At 42.3% G+C, this 23,057-nt stretch overlaps 1 protein-coding gene across 1 annotated transcript in view; it reads right to left on the reverse strand.

The window, feature by feature from the left end:
- The window catches only part of ATP6V1E1 (ATPase H+ transporting V1 subunit E1), a 48,447-nt gene that overhangs the window by 13,419 nt on the left and 11,971 nt on the right, over positions 1-23,057 (reverse strand). Inside the window, exons 4-6 of the mRNA XM_059404552.1 lie at positions 17,301-17,366; positions 10,059-10,168; positions 9,359-9,425 (exon numbers count right to left, since the gene is read on the reverse strand). Coding sequence (XP_059260535.1) covers positions 9,359-9,425; positions 10,059-10,168; positions 17,301-17,366 — 243 coding nt within the window. The remainder of the gene's footprint in view (positions 1-9,358; positions 9,426-10,058; positions 10,169-17,300; positions 17,367-23,057) is intronic.

The following is a 23,057-nucleotide window of genomic DNA, read 5'->3' on the forward strand; positions in this document are numbered from 1 at the left end:
TCCCTCTCTCTCTCTCTCTCTCTGCCTGCCTCTCTGCCTACTTGTGATCTCTGTCAAATAAATAGATAAAATCTTTAAAAAATAAAAAATAAAGAATAAAAAAAATAAAATTTCTGTATGGACATAGCGAATAATTAAAAGCCAATTAGGGTTGCTTGGGTGGTTCAGCTGATTCAGCACCCAACTCTTGACTTCAGCTGGGGCGGAGAGCCCAGGGTCGTGGAATTGAGCCCTTGGGCTCCCCACTCAGCAGAAGTCTGCTGCAAATTCTCTCCCTCACCCTCTGCCAATCCCCCACCTGCACACACACACTCTCTCTAAAAATAAATAAATCTTAAAAAAAAAAGATGCTCAAAAATCAACCTCTGATTTTAGGTGTCTATCAGAACAACCTAACCCTTAGAAGTGTTATTAATTAAATCCTAACAGCCTGGTTAAGAAGTCATTTAAGGCTTTATAATCTGGGAAGTTTATGGGCACAAAGAATTAAAGCATATACTGCATGAGACATTTGGCTGAAAGAAATCTCAGCCCCTCCCCACCAAGGAATCCCTCAGCATTTTTCTCTTCCTGGAGGCGGAATGGACTAATCAAAACAATGGTTAAGCAAAGAGGAGTGGACTACGGGGGCTGGTCTACTCTAAAAGAATGAAACTAAAGAAAGTCAACTTGTAAAGAGCATTACTAGCCATCTGTAAAAGTAACCCATTGTCAAAATCTGGAAACTAGTAAAGGAGGAGTTTTACCACCACCTACAACTCCAATCAAGGATGTAGGGAAGTCGAAATACACCAAACTCCAGCTAAGAAGGCTGAAAACTGATACTGATACTGATAAAACTGATACAAATTGTACCATCCCCTTAGTAAGTCATCAAAGGCAAAAAAGGTAAATTACAATCAACAATGTCACAAACGACTAATATCTTAGATTCTAAGTTCGACCTCTCTGATTACCATCCAGCTCCCCATGCCGCGTTCCCAGGGAGAGATGCGTGTATTACTGCAGTTCTCGGGTCAGCTCACCTATCAGTATCAGGTTTTGGAAGGGCCTATCTGCCCACCTCAACCTAACTGCCTCTAAGGATTCTGAAAATATTAGGATTCTGGTCCTGGAAAGTAGTAAACCGAAACCTGATTAAGATGTCCACATCGAGCACCTGGGTGGATCAGTCATTAAGTGTCTGCCTTCCGCTCAGGTCATGATCCCAGAGTCCTGGGATCAACTGGGATCAACTCCCTGCTCCATGGGAAACCTGCTTGTCCCTCTCCCACTCCCCCGGCTTGTGTTCCCTCTCTCACTGTGTCTCTCTCTGTCAAAAAAAGAAATAAATAAATAAAACAAACAAACAGAAATGCATTAAATAAAATTAAAAAACAAAAACAAAAACAAAAAAAAGATGTCAACATCAAAACCCTGTCTCCATAGTCCTGCCTAATTTGAAGAGTCAGCTGGCCTCCCTCGAAGACAAATATTTCATCTCTCTTTAGCCACAACATCAGAACTCTACTTCAGGATCAATGAATCAGAATTTAAATGTTAGTATATTATTTCTTCTAGTAACTTTTAAATAAATTGTGAAGTTTGGGAAGTGTTAATAAAGATCTGTTCTGTGTTAGGCATTATACTAGTCACTTTACCTAGATTATCTAATTCTGTATAAGCTTCAGGTTATGTTTTTTCCATTTTATAGGAAACAGAAGGTTAGAAGGGGCTAAAAAAAAATCTGCCCACCAAACAGCTCATACCAGGAAACAGAAATTCAAATTTCACAGGGATTCCAAAGCTTGTGCTCTTAAACCTAGAAAACATCAGGGAAGGCAAGGCAAAAAGATGAATAGCAGAAAAAAGGAACTAGTGGCGCCTAGGTGGCTCAGTGGGTTAAGCCGCTGCCTTCGGCTCAGGTCATGATCTCAGGGTCCTGGGATCGAGTCCCACATCGGGCTCTCTGCTCGGCAGGGGGCCTGCTTCCCCTTCCTCTCTCTCTGTGATCTCTTCCCTTCCTCTCTCCTACTGTGATCTCTCTCTGTCAAATAAATAAATAAACTCTTTAAAAAAAAAAAGAAAAAAGGAACTAAATTTGGTAGCAAAATAGCCTGCCAATTTCATTTTTACCCTGGTTTTCTTTTTTCCCCTTCCTTCTATCGTTTGTCAATATCCCTTTCTATCCAACTGCTTGACAACTTCCCTAACATAATTTCCTACTCTGTGGGTAAAACTAGAAATAAAATGGTTTAAAATAGCAAAACCCTTTAAAGTATGTGTGTGGCCCTGATGTATACATAACCCTGTCTGCTGTGTCAGTCGGCTTCCTCACCCCTCCAGACCTCTTACTGTATCTGCTCCGCTGTAAAGTACTTGATGGCAAGGAGTTAGACTTGGCAAAGGCCTAAGGAAATAAGCATCTTGATGATGCTGAGATCACACAATGTCTATTTTCACACAATTCTCATTATAAATTAAAAAAATAAAAGCTCGGGGCACCTGGGTGGCTCAGTGGGTTAGGCCTCTGCCTTCGGCTCGGGTCATGATCTCAGGGTCCTGGGATCGAGCCCCATGTCGCGCTCTCTGCTCGGCAGGGAGCCTGCTTCCCCCCTCTCTCTGCCTGCCTCTCTGCCTACTTGTGATCTCTGTCAAATAAATAAATAAAATCTTTAAAATAAAATAAAATAAAAAATAAAAGTTCAGCTGTACACTGAACTCAAGCTGCATGCTCCAGAAGACTTGGGACCTCACATGCGTTCCAGAAAGAGATCAGAATGCCAATGGCTCCACTGCTTAAGAGGCCACGCACTCTGCCTTCGGTTCCTCACACCACATTTCTCATCTTTCAGGCCCTTAAAATCTGGGTATCTGCCTTCATTAATCCAATGAAAGTGCTCTGGCAAAGTCAGAAATGACACCCCAATTGCCGAATCTCTTTGCTCTTCCTATGTTGATTCTTAGAAGCTTTAGATGCTATTTTAGATTATCATTTTAAGTTTTCTGTTTCCTTAGCTACTGCTTCTCCTCTGACATGACTACTTTTCCCTCATGTTTCCTTAGCAATTTCTTGTTTCCTGTCTATTAAATATACTGCATTCTCGGGACACCTGGCTGGCTCCACTGGTAGAGCATGCAACTCTTGATCGTGGGGTTGGGGGTTCAAGCCCCATGCTTACTTAATTTAAATTAATTTAATTAATTAAATTTAAATTAAGCATACTTAATTTAAAAGAAATACCTATGTATGTGTGTGTACACATAGAGACATACATGGCTTCTCAGTTTGTTTACTTGGCCCTGTAATGTGAAATCCACAACCTTGGTGATCTCAGCCATACCCACAGCTCTACCTGTGACCTGTGTGCTGTCCATATAAGAAGTTCCAACCTTTCTGGGGCATTTGACTGGCTCAGCCGGTGGAGCGTGTGACTCCTGACAAGGTTATGCATTTGAATGCCAGACTGGATGTAGAGATTACTTAAAAATAAATTTTTTTAAAGATTATTTATCTATTTGTGTGTGAGAGAGAGCGAGCACAAGCGGGGGAACAGCAGGTAGAGACTCCCTGCTGAGCAAAAGCCTGATGTCACCAGTTCTCATCCTCTCTCTCTGTCTGCCTTTCTGCCTACTTGTGATCTCTGTCAAATAAATAAATAATTTTTATTTTTAAAAAAAGGACATAAAGCAGCTTACAAGAGTACATTTAACAAAAAAAAAATTTTTTTTAAAGATTTTATTTATTTATTTGAGAGAGAGTGCATGTGTGGGTGTGCACAAGCTGGGGGATGGGCAAAGGAGAGGGAGAAGCAAACTCCCTGCTAAGCAGGGAGCCCCATGCAGGGCTAGATCCCAGATCCCGGGATTATGACCTGAACTGAAGGCAGATGCTTAACTGACTAGCCACACAGATCACCCCAATAAAAATTTTAAATTAATTTTTTTTAAAGATTTTATTTGACAGACAAATCTCAGAAATCTCGGCCCCCCGCCGAGCAGAACAGAGCAGAGCAGAGAGCCTGATGAGGGGCTCGATCCCAGGACCCCGAGATCATGACCTGAGCCGAAGGCAGAGGCTTTAACCCACTGAGCCACCAAGGCGCCCCTAAATTAAATTTTTTAAGAGCTAAAAAAAAATAGGGCGCCTGGCAGGCTCAGCCAGTATGAGTATGTGACTCTTAATCTTGGTATCTTAAGTTCAAGTTTCACAATGGGCATAAATCTTACTTTAGATTTTTTTTTTTTTTTTTTTTTTTTTTTTTTTGACAGAGAGAGATCACAAGTAGACAGAGAGGCAGGCAGAGAGAGAGAGAGGGAAGCAGGCTCCCCGCTGAGCAGAGAGCCCGATGTGGGCCTCGATCCCAGGACCCTGAGATCATGACCTGAGCCGAAGGCAGCGGCTTAACCCACTGAGCCACCCAGGCGCCCATTACTTTAAAAAAAGTTAGAAAAATAATAAAATATAGGGGCACCTGGATGAGTCAGTTGGTTAAGCATCTGCACAGGTCATGATCCCAGGGGCCTGGGATCGAGTCCCACATTGGGACTCCTTCTCTCTCTGCCCCTCCCCTCTGCTTGTGCGTGCATGCTTTCTTAAATAAAATCTTTTAAAATAATAATAGTAAAATATAATAAAATGAAATATAACTATGTAGGTGAAAAAATCAGGTCAAGGGCACCTGAATGGCTCAGCCGGTAGAGCATGCAACTGGATTTCAGGGTTATAAGTCTGAGTCCCACCCAGACTGGAATCAAGTCCCACATCCTCCTCCCAGCTCCATGGGGAGTATGCTTCTCCCTCTGACCTTCTCCCCTCTCATGCTCTCTCTCACTCTTTCAAATAAAGAAAATCTTTAAAAAAACAAAACCTTTTGCCATCTGAGACAAGTATACCATTAGAGAATATAATATCAAAAGCATTTCTATAGTACATTAGAGATGACATTTCTCAAAATCTTTTCCACTTTTAAATAATCACTAGGGGCTCCTGGGTGGCTCAGTGGGTTAAGCCGCTGCCTTCAGCTCGGGTCATGATCTCAGGGTCCTGGGATCAAGAGTCCCATATCGGGCTCTCTGCTCAGTAGGGAGCCTGCTTCCTCCTCTCTCTCTCTCTGCCTGCCTCTCTGCCTACTTGTGATCTCTCTCTGTCAAATAAATAAATAAAATCTTTAAAAAAAAAAAAACAAGGCAGCATAAAAATAAAGCAAATGCAAAACCTATTAACTGGTCAAATGATAACTTTAAACAATATGTACTGTAACCGGTGGGGTTTATCTTGAGAAATGCTGAGATGTTTAAGTTATAGGTCTCTAAACTCTTGAATTGTACAAACATCTACCCAGTAGTTGTCACAGTTGTCATTTTTGACTCTGGGCATTTATCAAAAATGCAACTTATGGTCCAGGGACTTTCTGAGCAAAGGCACCAAGAGGCCAGGAGAGTATTTCAACTATCGAGACCTATTAAAAGAAGGGTTACCACCTGGAGGAGATGAGGTGGGGAAAGGGAAGTAACACTTCTTAAATAAACACCATATGCCAGTGTTAAGCTAGAGGAATTAAATGCGTTCTCGCATTCAATCCTCCTAAGAGCTGTGTTTCAATTAGGCCAATAAACTGACATTTGTTGGCATAAACCTTTAAGGATCTGATTCTTAAAACTGTGCGTATAATACTCGTGTAAAAAAAATTTTTTTAAGTAGGCTCCATGCCAAGCATGAAGCCCAAAAATAAATTTGATTTTTAAATAATTATAACACTATAAAAAAAAGAAACAAAAAACCCAGCCCTCTGAACCAAGTATCATAATGAATACATACCAAAGAGGAAACTGAGGGTCAGAAACAATAATTTACTCAAACTAACATGGCAAAGCTGAAAGATTACCGCCCCCTCCCCGAGAGGGAGGGGGAAGGGGCAAAGGAAAAGGAAGAGAGAATCCCAAGCAGGTTCCATGCCCAGTGCAGAGCCCCACACCGGGCTTAATTTCATGATCCTGAGATCATGACCTGACCTGAAGTTAAGAGTCAGATGCTTAACTGACTGAGCCACCCAGGCACCCCAAAGCTGAAACACTCTTACGCCCGAGTTCTTCTACCAGAAAGGTGGTTATTATTCTAAGCGCAACTTATAAACTATGTCAATCAATCAGGTTGCTAAAGAAATCTGAATCCCGTGGAAGGAAATCAACCACTGATTACTGAAACTCAACATTTTAGGAAGACCTAGGTAACAGTCCTGAGATATTTTGTAGTCAACATTTCCACAAAAAGCTGTCCAGTCCTCCTTTTGTATTTTATAAAGGATGAACTATTCATTCCCACGTGGGAAGATAACTTATATATTTTTTTTTAAAGATTTTATTTATTTATTTGACAGACAGAATTCACAAGTAGGCAGAGAAGCAGGCAGAGAGAGAGAAGGGGAAACAGGCTCCTGCTGAGCAGAGAGCCCTATGTGGGGCTCGATCCCAGGATCCTGAGACCATGACCTGAGCCGAAGGCAGAGACTTAATCCACTGAGCCACCCAGGCACCCCAATAACTTATATTTTTAACTTTTTTTTTGAAGATTTTTATTTATAGGACACCTGGATGGCTTAGTTGTTTGAGCGTCTGCCTTCTGCTCAGGTCATGATCTCTGGGTCCTGGGATCAAGTCCCGTACTGGGCTCCCTGTTAAGCAGGGAGTCTGCTTCTCCCTCTGCCTGCCGCTCCCCCTGCTTGTGTGTGCGCTCTCTCTCTCTCTCTGACAAATAAATAAATAATAACTTAAAAAAAAAAAAAAAAAAATTTTTATTTGAGAGACTCTGCATGCAAAAACTGGGGGGGGGGGGGGTGGTAGAGAGAGAGACAGTCTCACCCCTGAGCAAGGAGCCTAACAGGGATCTCAGCCTTCCAGGATCCTGAGATCAAAGCATTCCAATATGAAGTATTATGAATTATGATAAGCAGTGATCTCTGTTGTCCTGAATTTCAGGCCTTTACTCTCCATCCTGACAGACATTTACAACTGTAGGCCTCTTAAAGGAAGTCCAAGTTAGGAGTCTATCCTCCTAACTTCCCATTTTATTAACAGAACCACCATTCTCCTAGTTCGTCAGGTCCAAAATTCAGTATTTAGCACTGGACTTGGAAGAGGAGAAGTCAATCATTAGTCAATGTGTGGAAAGTCTCCCTGCAAAATGTGTCAACACTGACACACCAAGTTCATTCTCGCTGCTGCCACGCCAGATTCATCTCTTAAGAATTGACAGCTTAGGGGCGGCTGGGTGGCTCAGTGGGTTAAAGCCTCTGCCTTCGGCTCAGGTCATGATCCCGAGGTCCTGGGATGGAGCCCCACGTCGGACTTTCTGCTCCATGGAGAGCCTGCTTCCTTCCTCCTTTCTGTCTCTGCCTGCCTCTCTGCCTACTTGTGATCTCTTTCCTGTGTCAAGTAAATAAATAAAATCTTAAAAAAAAAAAAAAAAAGAATTGACAGCTTATAATACTAGTGTTTCTTTAATCTTCTAAGGAAATGGTATGCTTCTCATTTATTAGTTTTATACTTCTAATTTTATAGCTTTTTCATATAGGTCTTATTTATAAATATTTATTCATAATAATTTAATCATTTTGTAACCATTATAAAAGATCTATTTTTAATTTTACATGCTATTTGGTTATTATTGGTATCCAGAAAAACTCAATTTCTATATAGTCTCTTTGTTGCCAGTCACCATTTTGGGGTTTTTTTTCAAAGATTTTATTTATGTATTTGACAGAGAGAGAGAGAGAGAGAGAGAGCGCACACAAGCAGGGGGAGCAGCAGGCAGAGGGAAAGGGAGAAGTAGGCTTCCCACTGAGCAAGGAGTCCAATGTGGAGCTCAATCCCAGGATCCTGGGATCATGATCTGAGCCAAAGGCAGATATTTAACCAACTGAGCCACACAAGCATACCACCAGTCACCATTTTGAACAAATTACTAGTTCTGTTTTTCAGATGTTGGTTCTTATGTGTGGGAAATTGTATCTGTAAAAAATCAAAAAATAATTCTTTATTCCTTTGCAATTTGCATATAATTCTTATTTCTCCATCTTAAAGGAATCTAGGGCCTCCACTGTAACAATGAAGAATGGTGAAAACAGCAAGCATCCTGCTTTTCCTAAAATATAATTCAAATGCCTTTATGTTCTATCCACTAAGCCAGCCAGGCTAAAGTGAATACCTTCAAACTTTCTCAACTAAATGGTATGTTTCTGTAGGTTTCTGTCTTCTTCCTTAGAAGACAACACTTCCCAAATGGTTCTTCTGTGTCTAACCTCTTCCCTCTTAAATTCAGCCTACATACTCATACCATGAACCCTATTTATGGTAATTCTTATAAAATAAAAACTTCAATAGTTTTTACTGAAAACAAGTGAAGCTCTTTAGCCTTGCACTCATGGCCCTATCTTAATTCCATCCTACCTTTCTAATTTTATTAGTCCCTATAACCCTCACAATACTATATTGTCCACCCACCATTTGCTGTTTGAGTTAGAAGAGTCTATGCTCTGTTGGATCAGAGGGTCCTTGAAGACATGGCAATAACTTATTCACTTTGTTTTTTGGTTTTTTTTGTTTTTGGGTTTTTTTAAGATTTTTATTTATTTATTTGACAGAGATCACAAGTAGGCAGAGAGGCAGGCAGAGAGAGAGGAAGGGAAGCAGGCTCCCTGCTGAGCAGAGAGCCCGATGTGGGGCTCAATCCCAGGACCCCGGGATCATGACCTGAGCTGAAGGCAGGGGCTTGAGCCCACCCAGGTGCCCTGTTTTCTTTTTTTTTAAGATTTTATTTATTTATTTGACAGAGGCAGACACAGCAAAAGAGGGAACACAGCAAGGGGAGTGGGAGAGGAAGAAGCAGGCTTCCTGCCAAGCAGGGAGCCTATGTGGGGCTCGATCCCAGGACCCCGGGATCGGGACCTGAGCCGAAGGCAGACGCTTAATGACTGAGCACCCAGGAGCCTTTTTTTTTTAACCTTCTGAACAAAGATTACTTATTAGAGAGAAAAGGAGAGCAAGAGAGCACTCGTGCTCATGTGTACGGTGGTAGGGCAGAGGGAGAGAGAATTCCAAGACTTCTTGCTAAGGGCAGAGCCCAACTTAGGACTCAATCTCATGACCCTGAAAACCATGGACTGAGCCAAAATCAAGAGTTGGACGCTCAAACGACTGAGCCACCCAGATGCCCTTCACTTTGTATTTATTACCATACCTAGTATAATGATTTGCTGACCAAATGTTTTCTCTCTAAAAATCATTCAACTCCTTAATTAGTTCACGCTAACTAGTGAATTCTCTGTAATAAGTAATTGAATAAACATTTTATAATCTTATAATGGGGCAAATTACTCACTGTAATAAGGTCATCTCTTGCTCTGAGGACTTTGAGCCTTGCTTGATTCATCAAATTAGACATCTGACTGCAAAAGGTATGGAAAAATAGTTATCAGTAGAGCATAAGAAAAAAAAAAAACTGCAGAGAAAGAAATATACAGCTTCCTTTATATGTACAAATACTTCTCTTTGTATATACCCTAGAGAACCCCCCTGAAATACATGTAGTAGATTCTATCAACTTATTTTCGAAATACTTATTGAGAGCTTACCAAGTGGCAAGCACTTTCATATCAGTTATTGCAACTTTCTTTCAATAATCCTGCGATGCTTCCATTTTCATAAATTAAGAAAAAGAAATTACTCAACTTGCTCAAGGTCATACAAGTATATTAAGTGGTCCAATTAAGACTTGAGCCCAGGGCACCTGGGTGGCTCAGTGGGCTAAGCCTCTGCCTTCAGCTCAGGTCATGATCTCAGGGTCCTGGGATCGAGCCCCATATCGGGTTCCCTGCCCAGCAGGGAGCCTGCTTTCCCCCTATCTCTGTCTGCCTCTCTTCCTAACTGTAATCCCTCCCGCTGTCAAATAAATAAATATATTAAAAAAAAAAAAAGACTTGAGCCCATACCTGCCTGACTCCAAAGCACCTGCTCTGTCCTCTTGTCCCACTGACTTTTTAAAGCTTCCTTACCTAATACTGTGACCAGGATCTACTTACATTTTCTTCTGCTGCTCAATCTGCTTTTCTTTCTTCTCGTAGTATTCCATAATCTTCAGTCTTTGGGTTTGCACAAGACGACCTTTCTCAATGTTGAACTCTTCCTCAGCCTATCAAGGAAACAATTGTTAATTGTTCCAATCACTACACTGGATTTTTGAGTTTTATTTTAAGCAGCTGGTAACCAGCAGCACTGTGTTCCGTATCAAAAAATAGTAAACTTGGGGCACCTGGGTGGCTCAGTGGGTTAAGCCTCTGCCTTTGGCTCAGGTCATGATCTCAAGGTCCTAGGATCGAGCTCCGCATCAGGCTCTCTGCTCCGCAGGGAGTCTGCTTCCCCTCTCTCTCTGCCTGCCTCCCTGCCTACTTGTGATTCTCTCTGTCAAATAAATAAATAAAACCTTAAAAAAAAAAATAGTAAGCTTGGGGAGCCTGGGTGGCTCAGTGGGTTAAAGACTCTGCCTTCAGCTCAGGTCATGATCTCAGGGTCCTGGGATCGAGCCCCCACATCAGGCTCTCTGCTCAGCAGGGAGTCTGCTTCCCCTCTCTCTCTGCCTGCCTCTCTGCCTACTTGTAAATCTCCATCTGTCAAATAAATAAATAAAATCTTTAAAGAAAAGATTAAAAAAAATAGTAAGCTTATTTAACTTGTCTTCAAAATTTCTAATTTACTCAAAAGGGGTAACCAGTGATTTTCGTCATAAATGATGAACGAGAAAACCAAAAATCTGACCTAGGATAATAGTACCCGGGGCGCCTGGCTGGCTTAGTTGGTAGAGCATACCACTCTTGATCTCAGGGTCATGAGTTTAAGCCCCAAGCTGGGTGCGGAGCTTACTTAATAAATAAATAAATAAATAAATAAATAAATAAATAAGCTAATAGTACCCACAGAGTTACAAAGGATATATTCAAATAGAAGATTCTGTATGTGAAAAAAATCATTACAAATCCTAGGGACACCTGAGTGGCTCAGTCATTAAGCATCTGCCTTCTGCTCAGGTTAGGATCCCAGGGTCTTGGGATAGAGCCCCAATGGGGCTCCCTGCTCTGTGGGAAGCCTGCTTCCCCCTCTCCCACTCCCCCTGCTTGTGTTCCCTCTCTTGCCTTGTCCCTGTCAAATAAATAAAATCTTAAAAAAAAAAAAAAGAAAGAAAGAAAAAAATCATTACGTATTCTAAATTTAATCCATTTGACTACAGAATTTAGAGTTTAGAAGATCTGGATTACTGCCTTTAAAAAAATGGTCAAGTGGGACGCCTGGGTGGCTCAGTTGGTTAAGCAGCTGCCTTCGGCTCAGGTCATGATCCCAGCGTCCCACATCGGGCTCCTTGCTCCGCGGGGAGCCTGCTTCTCCCTCTGACTCTGCCTTCCACTGTGTCTGCCTGTGCTCGCTCTCGCTCGCTCTCTCTCTGACAAATAAATAAATCTTTAAAAAAAAAAAAAATGGTCAAGTAATCTCAGTCTTAGTGCGCCCTTATGAAGTAAAAGAATTACAATAGTATTCTTCGGGTGCCTGGGTTGGCTAAATGTCTCGCTCTTACTTTCAGCTCAGGTCATGATCTCAGGGTTGTAAGACTGAGTCCCATGTTGGGCTCTAGGCTGGGCGTACAATCAGCTTGGGATTCTGTCTCTCCTTCTGCCTCTCCCACCCTACCTCCCTTTAAAAATATATAAATAAATCAGTATTCTTTCCTCATAGGACAAATAAGTAAGATAAATCTAACAGTCCTTTTAAAAACTTAAGTTATATAAATTAAGTTGTTTGTTTTATGTATATTGAACAGTTACTCTAAATTTTTTAATTTTTAATTTTTTTTCTATTTTACTGGGAATACAAAGCAACATTACAGTTTCAGTGCATTAAATAAACAAATGTGGTGATAGAGTAAGAAAAAACTACTGACCTGAATACTGAGAGTAAGTGGTTTTCCAGTTTTGAGGGTAGGGTAGGGGAGAACCACATTACTCAGCTACCAGAGGGTTTGGGCTTTAACTCAATGGCTGGAAGGAGTGCCAGTCCTGGTCAACCATCAATGAATCTTTTTTTTTTTTTTAAAGTAGCTCTATGTTCAACATGAGGCAGAAACTCATGACCCTGAGATCAACAGTCACACGCTCTACTGACTGAGCCAGCCAGCCAGGCACCCCCAGTTTGCTTTATCACAGCAAACTGGAATCTCCAATTTTTCAAACTAATTGTAGGAAGAAAGAATACTCAGGCTGACGTATAAATAAACTGGGTGGCTACTGAAGTGTCCTCCATTCATAAGTTGTCAAAATCTTCAGAGTGACTGTTAGAGCAAGGAGCCTTTCATGTGCTCCCAGTTATACAATGTGCAGAAGCGAGTAAGCATTAGTCCTGCTAGAGCCCCTCACACTACCCCTCGAACACCACCTGCACATACATACAACATGCCTGTCACGGTGCCAGCTGTTACTGTGTTAAAAAGTCATCTTCTGCAACTCTTGTTTTCTCGATGATGGCACCAAATGTGCTACAGAAAAAAGCCAGAAAACCTAGAGTATTAGCCCAAAGTGCCCCCTGACTAGTCACCATGTTCAAAATCCTTAATACTCCGCCAGAATGCAGTAAGGATGGCTTTTACTTTATATAAATATAAATGAAGGTTAAACATCCAACATTTTTGGGCACTCAGTAAGAAAAATTCTAATTATTAAATATATTAAAATCTTATTAAATATTATTAAATATACTAAACATAGACTTTGACAGCTAAACATAGACTTTGACTGACAACCTAGAATATACTTTACAAAGAAGTTTACATTAAACAAAATACCATTTTAATAGACAAACTAGCTTACAACGAAGTTTGTTTTTTGTTTTTTTAAGATTTTACTTATTGACAGAGAGAGGAGACAGCTAGAGAGGAAACACAAGCAGGGGGAGTGGGAGAGGGAGAAACAGGCTTTCCACAGAGCAAGGAGCTTGATGCGGGGCTTGACCCCAGGCCCCTGGGATCATGACCTGAGCTGAAGGCAGATACTTAACGACTGAGCCACCCAGGCACCCCTATAACTATTTTTTTTTTAAGATTTTATTTATTTATCTGAGGGAGAAAGTGAGAGAGAGAGAGAGCATGAGAGGGGAGACGGTCAGAGGGAGAAGCAGACTCATGGAGCTGAGAGCCTGATGTGGGACTCGATCCCGGAACTCCAGGATCATGACCTGAACCTAAAGCAGTCACTTAGCCAGCTAAACCACCAGGTACCCTAAGTTTTTTGGAGGGAGAATATACTTAGGATAGCAAAGTGTGAAATATTGTAGAATTAAAGGGAAATACTCAAAGAGACGGGAAAAGCCATTTAAGTAGAAGGCACAGAGAAAAGCATACTGTGTCTGCTCTCAGACTAGAACTAAGCAGTCAGAGTGAACACTCAACACACACTCCGTACAGTTCTGCCTTGCACCAGCAGCAGGCACCACCAGAAGAGTGACCAAAGGCCATTGGAGGAAGACAACAGGACAGCCCTCTGCCGGCAGTGTAACACCATCACAGGAATGGTCTATCTGGACAGCTGACTACTGCTGGAAAGAGTGGTTATTTTTTTTTTAAAAAGGTGATCCTACCAGTGTATCAGATGTATATGGTTTTTAAGTAGTATGAAATGATTTTGGAAAGTTAGCTAGAAACTTGAATGTTTAATGGCTGGCACTGGTACTCGAGATTTCACGTTCTGAAAGAAATGCCTGGGGTGCCTGGGTGGTTCAGTCAGTTAAGCGTCTGACTGACTTCGGCTCAGGTCATGATCTTAGGGTTTTGGAATCAAGCCCCACATTGAGCTCTCTATTCGGCAGGGAGTCTGCTTCTCTCTCTCCCTCTGTATCTCCCCCTTTGGTGCTCTCTCTCTCAAATAAATAAATGAAAAGAAACGCCTAACAGCTTTTTCTATACCTATTATGGGAAATAAAGATGATTGTGTTATACTAGATAAGACTATTTTTTTTTTTTAATTTACTTAGTGGCCAAAAGAGTGAGAGAGAATGAGAAGAGCACAAGCAGGGGGAATGGCAGACAGAGGGAGAAGACTCCCCCCTGGGTAGGGAGCCTGTGCAGGGCTCGATTCCAGGACACTGGGATCATGACCTGAGCCCAAAGCAGATGCTTAACTGACTAAGCCATTCAAGTATCCCAAGATAAAACAATACTCTAACAGCTGTTATATAGTAGTGGTAAACAAAATAGTCTTTTCTTCCTTAAATGACACTTTTTTTGAAGATTTTCTTTTTAAATAATCTTTATGCTGGAGCTCAGGAGCACTGTGAATGGGGGCATGCTGTGCCAGCACCCTCAGAGTTCTTGGGGGCAAATGTAGATAGTACTGACGACAGCGCTCATTTCCACAACCCCGGCAGCCTTTGTCTGAGCTGCTAGAATGCCTTTGACCTGCTCCTGGGGGGCCACCGTGTACCTGATGGCTCCTCTGGATACAACACAAAGAGAGGAGCTTGAAAGCAATGTCACTCCTGCAGCACCTGCCAGGACACAGGACCCTACTCCCACACCTCATTAGACACCAACCTCGTTCTGTCCCACTTGGCACCAGCAGCACCACCTGCTTCCCAGGGCACCATCTTCAAGACAACGGTGGCTTGTCAGCACAGGTTTGGTTTTTTTTTTTTTAATTTACGTATATATTTTTAAGATTTTACTCACTTGAGAGAGTGAGCACACAACAAGCAGGGGGAGAGGAAGAAGCAGGCTCCCCTCTGAGCAGGGAACCCGCCGATGTGGGGCTCAATTCCAGGACCCTGAGACCACAACCCGAGCCAAAAGCAGACACTTAGCCACCCAGATGCCCCCTCAGTGTAGTTTTTTTTTTTTTTTAAAGATTTTATTTATTCATTTGATAGAGATCACAAGTAGGCAGAGAGGCAGGCAGAGAGAGAGGAAGGGAAGCAGGCTTCCTGCTGAGCAGAGAGCCAGATGCGGGGCTCGACCCCAGGACCCTGAGATCATGACCTGAGCCAAAGGCAGGGGCTTAACCCACTGAGCCACCCACACACCCCTCAGTGTAGGTTTTTAAAAATGACTTTTCTCTCTTTTCCTTGTCTTCTAAGGTCATTGAGGGAACTATGAAGTTCTTGCTTCCCTACTCTCACCTGATGGCCTTCATTTTTATTTAAAAAAAAAAAAAAAGAAGAAAAAGTTAAGCTACAAAGGCTTTTGGATGCCATTAATAGATTATAACTCAGGTATCAGCCTAACTAGGAAGTGCTGGGTTAGGGATCTCTGCAAGTACCAGCTGTATGACCCAGGCCAGTCATTTAGCTTCACAGTTCTTTAGTTAGTTTGTTTTAAAAATAAAAGTATTGGGGCGCCTGGGTGGCTCAGTGGGTTAAAGCCTCTGCCTTTGGCTCAGATCATGATCTCGGGGTACTGGGATCGAGCCCCGCATCGAGGCCTTCAGCTCAGGTCATGATCCCGGGGTCCTGGGATTGAGCCCCGCATCGGGCTCTCTGCTCAGCAGGGAGCCTGCTTCCTCCTCTCTCTCTGCCTGCTTCTCTGCCTACTTGTGATCTCTGTCAAATTAATTAATCAATTAGTTAATTAATTAAAAAAGTATTTGTCTCTTGAAGGAAAGAGAGGAAGAAAGGAAGGAAGGAGAGGGAGGTTAGGGAGAGAGGAAATCTCTACACCAAACATGGGGCTCAAACTTCCAACCCTGAGATCAAAAGTTGCATACTTTTACCGACGGAGCCAGCCAGGCACCCCCTTAAATGATAAATTACTTAAACAGTTCAAAATCTCACAGAATTTTAGTCCTAGAATACCAAGCACACACAAGGCTGTACTGATAAGTAAGAAATGTAACTACAGTAGAATGTATAAAGAAGATAATAAAGGGGCGCCTAGGGGCACCTGGGTAGCTCAGTCATTAAGCGTCTGCCTTCGGCTCAGGTCATGATGCCAGGATCCTGGGATCGAGGCCCACATCAGGGTCTATGCTCTGCGGGAGGCCTGCTTTCCCTCTCCCACTCCCCCTGCTTATGGTCCCTCTCTCATGGTCTCTGTCAAATAAATGAAATCTTAAAAAAAAATAAAATAAAATAAAAAAACAAAGGGGTGCCTGGGTAGCTCAGTCAGTCTGCATTCAGCTGAGTTATGATCTCAGGGCCCTGGGATCAAGTCCCGCAGCAGGCTCCCTGCTTAGCAGGGGGTATGCTTCTCCCTCCCCATCTGCCTCTCCCCTTGCTCACACTTGCTCTCACTCTCTCAAATAAAGAAATGTTGAAAGGAACAAAGAAAGAAAGAAAGAGAGAGAGAGGAAGGAAGGGAGGAAGGAAGGAAGAAACAAAGTTGAGTTAAAAAATACAGATAATGAAAATAATGCATTAAACAATATATTCTGGCCCATTATGATTATACCTAGGGAAAAGAACACTTGATATACTCTGTATAAACAAAGTACAACTGGAAATATTTATAAAATTTCAAAATGTAGACCAAGTATCACCTTTGTAATGGACAGGGGCTCTCATTTTATACCTCATACACTTCCAAACCTTTTTTTTTTTCAACAAATTAATTAAAAAGAAGAATAACAACATAAAAATACTATAACCTGGGGCGCCTGGGTGGCTCAGGGGTTTGGGCTGCTGCCTTCGGCTCGGGTCATGATCTCAGGGTCCTGGGATCGAGCCCCGCATCGGGCTCCCTGCTCCGCAGGAAGCCTGCTTCCCTCTCTCTCTCTCTCTCTCTGCCTGCCTCTCTGCCTACTTGTGATGTCTGTCTGTCAAATAAATAAATAAAATCTTTAGGGAAAAATAAATAAATAAATAAATAATGCTATAACCTCCCCTAATCAACTATGATAATTAGTCACAAATGCTAAATGTCTGGATTCCACATTCCATGAGAAAATCTGTCCATTACTTTCTACTCCCTACCATAAAATTTCAGGACACTTGTTGGCAATCAGAATGTTTAGAAAGGAAAATTTATATATTTCTTTAATTTATTTATTTTCTAAGTTTATTGAGCAATAGTACAAAGTTCCCAAAGAGGGAGGGGACCGAAGAAGGTTGCCCAGGAAAATTTATTTTTAACATTAAAGACATGACACATTCTTAGCAGTCCCATGCTATGTGTTGTTAAGCAATTTTACTAATTACCGCTTAGCAAAGCAAAGTGGTAGTGTCGACCACTACCGCTTAGCAAAGCAAGGCTTTGTGGAATTTTGAGAACTTCCTAAACCTAGAAAATGGAATCTTACCTTCGCATCAATTTCCTCTGCTTTCTCATTGGCTTCTTGTTCAATAAAAGCCATCATATGCTTAATCTAGAAGGAAGAAGGAAAGGTTATTTTATTTCTAACTATAACAAAAAAATACATATATCTTTTCTGATTCATTTAACAATCAATTGCTTATTGAATGCATGTTATGTGCCAGGCACTCTGTACAAAGACAAATGAGATATATAAGGTAATAACCTACAGTACGAATTCACTCTGGCAAATGGACCAGACACAATATTCAATATTACAGAACATTATCCTACTCTCGAGGAATGTGGAGTCTATGGGGAAGGGAGGACTGAATATATATCCTCCTTTACCTCATACTCCTTTCAGCCTGCATCTTCTTTTCCTCTTCTCCATCTATAATTAAACGAATCTATATTTACCTTTTAAACTTTCTTTTAAGATTTTTAAGTTTTTAATTTTAAGTAATCTCTACACACAACATGGAGCTCAAACTCACAAGTCCAAGATCAAGAGTCGCATGCTCTACTGAGTCAGCCAGGTGCTCCACACTTTTCAACTTTCTTACCTCCTACTCTCAAAATACTTCAATCTGACTTCTACCCCCTCCACTTCCCTGGAATCACTCTCATAAAATGGCAATAAACTCCTAGCCCTTAAACCTTGGCCTTAATCAATCTTTCAGCATCTCTTGATATGCTGGTCAACCCTCCCTTCTTGAACAAGAACAATCTCTTCCCTTTGCTTCCAGGACTTCCTTGTCCTCCTTCCAGACCACCCTCTTCTTCCTCTGCCTCCTGGACTGCTCTTTTTTAGACAGCCTACTCACAGCAATCTAAATCCAACACACTCAGTAATGAACCGCTAGGGGAGCCCGGTGGCTCCGTTGTTAGGAGTCTGCCTTGGGCTCAGGTCAAGATCCTAGGGTCCTGGGATAGAGCACCACACCCGGCTCCCTGCTCGGTGGGAAGCCTGTGTCTCCCTCTCCAACTCCCCCTGCTTGTGTTCTCTTTCTCACATTCTGTCAAATAAATAACATCTTTATAAAAAAAATAAGTAATGAACTGCTAATCACTTCCCCTCTGCCCACTTTGATTTCTACCTTGAGGATTAGTACCAATATCTGACTTTGACCCTTCCTTGTACCTCAGTCCTCCCACCCAATCAACATCCAAGTGCTATCAATTCTCTCTCCTGATAGTTCTTTAATTTGTCTACATTTCTCCACCTTCATAACCACTATCCTAGTCTCCTAGTCTTTGCTACCACCATCTCTCAACAAAATTATTACAACAGCTTCCAAATGTGTCTCCCTGCCCTCAGCCTTGTTTCCTTTCTAATCAACTCTACACTACAACCAGAAAGATCCTTTAAAATGCCTGTTTCAGGGGTGCCTGTGTGGCTCAGTGGATTAAGCCTCTGCCTTCGGCTCAGGTCATGATCCCAGGGTCCTGGGATCAAGCCGCATCGGGCTCTCTGCTTGGTAGGAAGCCGGCTTCCTTCCCTCTCTCTGCCTGCCTCTCTACTTGTGATCTCTCTCTCTGCCAAATAACTAAAATAAATAAAATCTTAGGAAAAAAAAAAAAAAAACAAATTGGCCCCCTTGCGGGGGGGGGGGGGGTGTTGCTCAGTCTGTTAAGTATCTGCCTTTTGCCCAAGTCATGATCCCAAAGTCCTGCAATGGAGTCCTGCATTGGGCTTCCTTCTCAGCAGGTAATCTGTTTCCCCCTCTCCCTCTGCCCCTATCTGCGGCTCATGTGTTCTCTCTCTCTCTCATATAAATCAAATCTTCAAAAAAAATAAAAATAAAAATAAAAATGCCTGTTTCATCATGTTTCACACTCCCCCCCCCCCCGCCACTTTATGATAAAGCACAAAGATTTTAGAAGGTATATGTTCTGGTCAATGCTCACCTGGCCAACATCATATGAAACATTATCTTCACCATTTGCCACTCTTCAGACTCTTGGTTCCTGTCCTACTAAACTTATTTCAGTTTTTCTGTTCCTTGAGTTCACCACTCTCTTCCTCATTTCCAAGATTTCAAATATGCTGCTCCTTCCACTTGGAATACTCTTCTCCCTCCCTTCACCTGGCTAACTTCTTGGGATTCAGCTTGCTTAACTATCACCTCCTTTGGAAAATCTCTTCTGAACTTCTCACCAATGTGCACCTAGGGTATCCTGCACTTCCTCCTACTAAACTTTTTTTTTTTAAGATTTTAATTATTTTATTTGACTATATGGCAAGATAGTTGTTAAAAGGCTTCTCTGGGGGCACCTGGGTGGCTCAGTGGGTTAAAGCCTTTGCCTTTGGCTCAGGTCATGATCCCAGGGTCCTGGGATCGAGCCCCACATCAGGCTCTCTCCTCCATGGGGAGCCTGCTTCCTCCTCTCTCTCTTTCTCCCTGCCTCTCTGTCTACTTGTAATCTCTGTCTAATAAATAAATAAAATCTTAAAAAAAAAAAAAAGGCTTCTCCGGCTACAATCAGAGAATAAAGTCCACTGAAGTCTTCTGGGGCCTAAGGACAGTGATCCAATTTGGACTCATAAATGAAGTGGGTATTTTTGTTTGTTTGGTTTGGTTTTTAGACCCGCAATGAAGTACGACCTTTAGTGGAAGATGTAAAATACACCCATGTGAATACAAATACTACAGCTAATCAAACTCTCTGGTTGTTTCATTTCATAAGGGCTCTATCTGAAAGAAATGATGAATAAAAAAAGGAAGATGATTTTTAAAAATACCAATAATCTCTAGGTTATTCATCACTGTTTTTATTTTTTAAAAAAAGACTTTATTTCAGAAGAAAGAGTGCACATGCAGGGGTAGGGGGCAGAGGGAAAGAAGAGAATCTCAAGCTGACTCTGAGCTGAGCTTGGAACCCTAAGCTGGGCTCTATCTCATGACCCTGAGATGATGACTTGAGCCAAAATCAAGAGCCAGATGCTTAACTGACTGAACCACCCAGGAGTCCCTAATTCACTGTGTTTATTAATTCTCCCACTTAAGGTAAGCTTCATGAGTACGGAGATCTTTTTTTTTTTTTTTTTTTTTTTAAGATTTTATTTATTTGACAGAGAGAGATCCCAAGTAGGCAAAGAGGCGGGGGGTGGGGGGAGCAGGCTCCCTGCTGAGCAAAGAGCCCGATGTGGGGCTCCATCCCAGAACCCTGAGATCATGACCCGAGCAGAAGGCAGAGAGGCTTAACTTACGGATCTACCCAGGCGCCCCTGAGATCTTATTTTTTAAATCACCATAACACCAGAACATGGAACGACTGCCCCTAAAGGGGGTGTTCAATAAACATTTGTGAAGGGGCGGCTGGGTGGCTCAGTGGGTTAAAGCCTCTGCCTTCGGCTCAGGTCATGATCCCAGGGTCCTAGGATCGAGCCCCGCATCGGGCTCTCTGCTCTGCAGGGAGCCCGCTTCCTCCCCCATCTCTCTCTCTGCCTGCCTCTCTGCCTACTTGTGATTTCTTTCTGTCAAATAAATAAAATCTTAAAAAAAAAACAAAAAAACATTTGTGAATGAATGACAACCTGTTGGTATTTTAAGCCTCCTGAGATAGTCCAAGTACTTTCTAGAGTTTAACAATCTGGAAACAATTCCCACTTCTCCACATACCACAAAGATATCATAAATCTAACGTACACACAGGTGTACAAGAGTGAGTTAGGATTTGTTTTAAAATAATGTGAACATACTTAACACTACTGAACTGTCCAATTAAAAATGGTTAAGATGAGTAAGTTTTGTTATGTGTTTTATACATTTTTCTTTAAAAGGGCATTGATAGGGACGCCTGGGTGGCTCAGTTGGTTAAGCAGCTGCCTTCGGCTCAGGTCATGATCCCAGGGTCCTGGGATCGAGTTCCACATCTGGCTCCTTGCTCGGCAGGGAGCCTGCTTCTCCCTCTGCCTCTGTCTGCCTGTGCTCACTCGCTCGCTCTCCCTCTATGCCTGACAAATAAATAAATAAAATCTTAAAAAAAAAAAAATAAATAAATAAAAGGGCATTGATAGAGGAGTACCTGGGTGGCTCAATCAGTTAAGTGTCAGCCTTTGGGTCAGGTGGGATCAACCCTGCATGGGGGGGGGGGGGGGGGGGGGTAGTTTCCTGCTCAGCGGGAGTCTGCTTCTCCCTCTTCCACTCCCTTTGTTTTCATAGTACAGTGGTTATCACGTTTGCCTGACACTCCCCTTGCTTGTGCTATCAAATGAATAAATAAAATCTTTTTTTTTTTAAGTTTTTATTTATTTATTTGACAGATAGAGATCACAAGTAGGCAGAGAGGCGGGCAGAGATAGAGGAGGAAGCAGGCTCCCTGCGGAGCAGAGAGCCTGATGTGGGGCTCAATCCCAGGACTCTGGGATCATGACGTGAGCCGAAGTCAGAGGCTTTAACCCACTGAGCCACCTAGGCACCCCATAAATAAAATCTTAAGTAAAATAAAAAGGGCATTGATGGGGCGCCTCTGTGGCTCAGTTGGTTAAGTGTCTGCCTTCCGCTCAGGTCATAATCCCAAGGTCTTGGCAGGAGCTTTGTTTCTGCTCAGCAGGGAGTCTACTTCTCCCTCTCCCTCTGCCCCCACCCCAACTTGTGCTCTCTCACATGCATACACTAATAAATAAAATTTTTAAAAATAAACACATTAATAATAAAACCTCGTGGCATCAAAGTCTTAAAAAAAAAACAGTATTGTTTGAAAGAGATTTCTTTTAGTCAAAATTCTTAGCAATTACCCTATGTTTGAGGACCCAAAATAATTATGATAATCAAAATCTATTTATTTTTTTTTTTTAAGATTTATTTATTTATTTGACAGAGAGAGATCACAAGTAAGCAAGAGAGGCAGGCAGAGAGAGAGAGGAGGAAGCAGGCTCCCCGCCGAGCAGAGAGCCCCATGTGGGACTCGATCCCAGGACCCTGAGATCATGACCCGAGCCGAAGGCAGCGGCTTAACCCACTGAGCCACCCAGGCGCCCCAATCAAAATCTATTTAATAGGTAATACAATACTTATGAAATCTCAGGCCTTGAAATATTTGGGGTACCTAATCCAGAGGGATCTTGTATAGAAGATCACTGTGACCTTGCTAAAAGGATTAGCCCCCACCCCCATTTGTGTGTGGGTGTTCATGGTAAGGAACGGTATCTCCAGGAGCACCTGGGTGGCTCAGTTAGTTAAGCAACTGCCTTCGGCTCAGGTCATGATCCCAGAGTCCGGAGATCAAGTCCCCCATCTGCCTCCCAGCTCCATGGGGAGTCTGGTTCTCCCTCTAACCTTCTCCCCTCTCATGCACGCGCACATGCTCTTTTCTCTCTCTCTCTCTCTAATAAATAAAAAAATTTTTTAAAGTATCTTTGGAACGTTGAAAAAAAAAAAAGGAATGGTATCTCCACAAGTTCAGTGAGAAGCCTTACTGAACTCAGTTTGGAATTTTAAAAGTAAATACAGTAATCAAAACAGGTGTTTATAAATGCTACAAGGCACACTGGGCCTGTACAGGTGAACACTGATTCAAACCTGCATTATCTGCCTTTATCACTCATGCTGGACCCTCTACTACTGGATTTGACTAGATCAGCACAGCCTAAAGCAAAACAGTTACTTTAACCCAGGTCAGACAAGTCTGTTTACAGCCAACATGATCATATTCCGTCTTCAAGAGTTCCAATAAGGGGCGCCTGGGTGGCTCAGTGGATTAAGCCGCTGCCTTTGGCTCGGGTCATGATCTCAGTGTCCTGGGATCGAGCCCCACA

This window comes from Mustela nigripes, chromosome 6 (genome assembly GCF_022355385.1).
Source record: "Mustela nigripes isolate SB6536 chromosome 6, MUSNIG.SB6536, whole genome shotgun sequence".
Lineage (NCBI taxonomy): Eukaryota > Metazoa > Chordata > Mammalia > Carnivora > Mustelidae > Mustela > Mustela nigripes.